This window comes from Colobus angolensis, unplaced genomic scaffold (assembly GCF_000951035.1).
Source record: "Colobus angolensis palliatus isolate OR3802 unplaced genomic scaffold, Cang.pa_1.0 Scaffold25, whole genome shotgun sequence".
Classification (NCBI taxonomy): domain Eukaryota; kingdom Metazoa; phylum Chordata; class Mammalia; order Primates; family Cercopithecidae; genus Colobus; species Colobus angolensis.
The window spans coordinates 2,704,946-2,707,249 of NW_012115710.1; the positions used below are offsets into that span (position 1 = coordinate 2,704,946).

Here is a 2,304-nt window from a genome sequence, read left to right on the forward strand (position 1 = left end):
AGACCTCACATCGCGGAGCCACAATATCCAGCAGAAAAGCATCTCTTCTTGGGAATCCATTCGCTTTCTCATTAGCCTTACTAGGTCACGTGCCCATCTCCAAGCCAATCACGAAATGGGCTATGCTGAGCGGCTTAGGCCAATCACAGGGCACCTCTGTAATGAGTCCATTCCAAGTCTACCAATGAGAAAGCAGGTGGTAGGAATGATGCTGGAGAGGCACCACCAGTTGACTGCTACCCTTTGCCCTTCATTAACTCTAATCCTTAATGACATTGACACCTGCAGGCAGACTTTGGAAAAAGGCGTTTATTGGTGTGGTGGTCTCAACACTCCCCATGAATTGGAACACACGGCCCCCAGGGCCCCCCACCCCCTCCCTGGTATCCCTCCCCCGTCCCACCCCATCCCCTGGACCCTGGGAATGGAAGACAATGTGGGATGGGGCCCATGCCCCCGTCTGAGGTACAGTCACTGCGCCTTGCCCTCTCCTCTTCTCCACCAGACTCTGGGTGATGTGGTTTGGGGTGGGTGTTTATTATATAGAGGGTCTCCTGGGAGTCGGAACTGGTGACATGGCATCTTTGTCTGGGCTCAGGATGTCTGTGTGATGCCTCTCTGTCCCCCACTTTGTGTGGTGTGGTGTACCAGGGTGGAGCATTCCTGCAATCAGAGCTGAGGCTGCAGCCTCTCAGCGTCCCTTCCTGACAACAGATGCCTACCCAGGGGGAAATACAGCTAGTCACCAGCTACAGGACAGCTGCAGCCAGGGGGCTATTGCTGGTCACAGTCGCTGGTGTGTGTGTGTGTGTGTGTGTGTGTGGTGTGTCTGAGTGTGTGTGAGGCCGGTCAGGTAGCCTTTGGGAGGTACAGTTGGTGGAGAGGCCAGGAAGTCATAGACCAGCAAGCCTACACCTGTGGGCCAGCTGCAAAGGCCCCGAGGGCAGCTGGCTGGTGCCACAGGTGGGGAAATCAAGGCCAAGGGGAGTGGTGGCGGGGGTAGGGCAAAGCACTGAAACAGACAGGTGACTCCTGCCACCAGTCTGACAGTTGGATGGAAGCACCGATTGGCCCAGGAGGGGGCCAGAAAATCCAAGGTAGGGAGGGACAGGAAAAGTGGGAAGGTCTCAGGCCACTGAGCCAGCGATGGGGCCTCTGGCTACAGGAAGCTGGTGGTTGACGGCAGGGAAGCCCAGAGCCCAGATGGAGGTCCCCCACTTACTCACAAAGGCTGAATGACAGCTTGACAGGTGAGTGCAACACCCCTCCCCACTCCCAACCTGCCAGGAGTTGCCCTTTCGACAGGGGGAGGGTCAGTGTGTGTGCATATATTGGGGAAGCAGGGAGCCTGGTAAGCCTCTCTTCACAGCTTCCACTGCAGAGCCTCATACCTACCTCCAGTCAGAGGTGAGAGGCAGTAGGGTTGGGGACACTGGACATGGGGGTTTCGGGGGTGCGAGGACGGCTGAGTCCCCTCCCCCAGCCCACCCACCCACACACACAGAGACACAGACACCTACACACGCATGCAGGCTCACACACACCCACACCCACACGAGCCAGTTGACAGCCTGAGCTAAGAGAGAGGGGTATGGGGTGGCGGGAGTGGGTCACAATCGGAAACGTGAACGGGTGGCGAGAATGGCTGTAGAAAGATGCATAATTTTGCGTTATCCCTCACAGTGATGGGTTCTCTAAAGATCTTTCTTCCTCTGCCTCCTCCTCTTTCTCCTCTTCTCTTCTTCCTTGGTGGCCGAGAGCTCTTCTGCCCCCACGAGACCCACGGCTCTTGCTCCCCCTTTTCTCTCACTCTTGGCCTGAGGCCCCCTGCAGGGGGAGGCGAGCTCCACTGGGTTGCGCCTACATTCTCCACCACAGCCAGCCCAGGGCGGAGAGGAGGGCCAGGGGCCCTGGGGGCCTCGGGGCTGAGTTCTCCAGGGATCCTGGGCCTGGGGGAAGAGAAGGGGTCATGGAGGGAGGGCTGAGAGTCGGGGTCCCCATATGTGTCTCTCCAGGAGCCCTGTCTCTTCTGAGCACACCTCTTTAGGGGTCTTTCTGGATCTCTCGTTGGGTGTGCCTGCTTTTCTGATTTTTTTTTTTTTTTTTTTGTGACGGAGTCTTGCTGTCCACCCAGGCGCAATCTCGGCTCACGGTAACCTCTGCCCCCCAGGTTCAAGCCGTCCTCTTGCCTCAGCATCCTGAATAGCTAGGACTACAGGTGCCCATCACTACACCTGGCTAATTTTTGTATTATTATTTTTCTTTTTTTTTTTTTTTAGTAGAGACGGGGTTTCACCACGTTGG

At 56.6% G+C, this 2,304-nt stretch overlaps 1 protein-coding gene across 1 annotated transcript in view; it reads right to left on the reverse strand.

The window, feature by feature from the left end:
- Positions 1-294: 294 nt before the first annotated feature.
- The window catches only part of IGLON5 (IgLON family member 5), a 37,751-nt gene continuing 35,741 nt past the window's right edge, over positions 295-2,304 (reverse strand). The window contains exon 9 of the mRNA XM_011946496.1: positions 295-1,949. Coding sequence (XP_011801886.1) covers positions 1,861-1,949 — 89 coding nt within the window. The 3' untranslated portion in view covers positions 295-1,860. The remainder of the gene's footprint in view (positions 1,950-2,304) is intronic.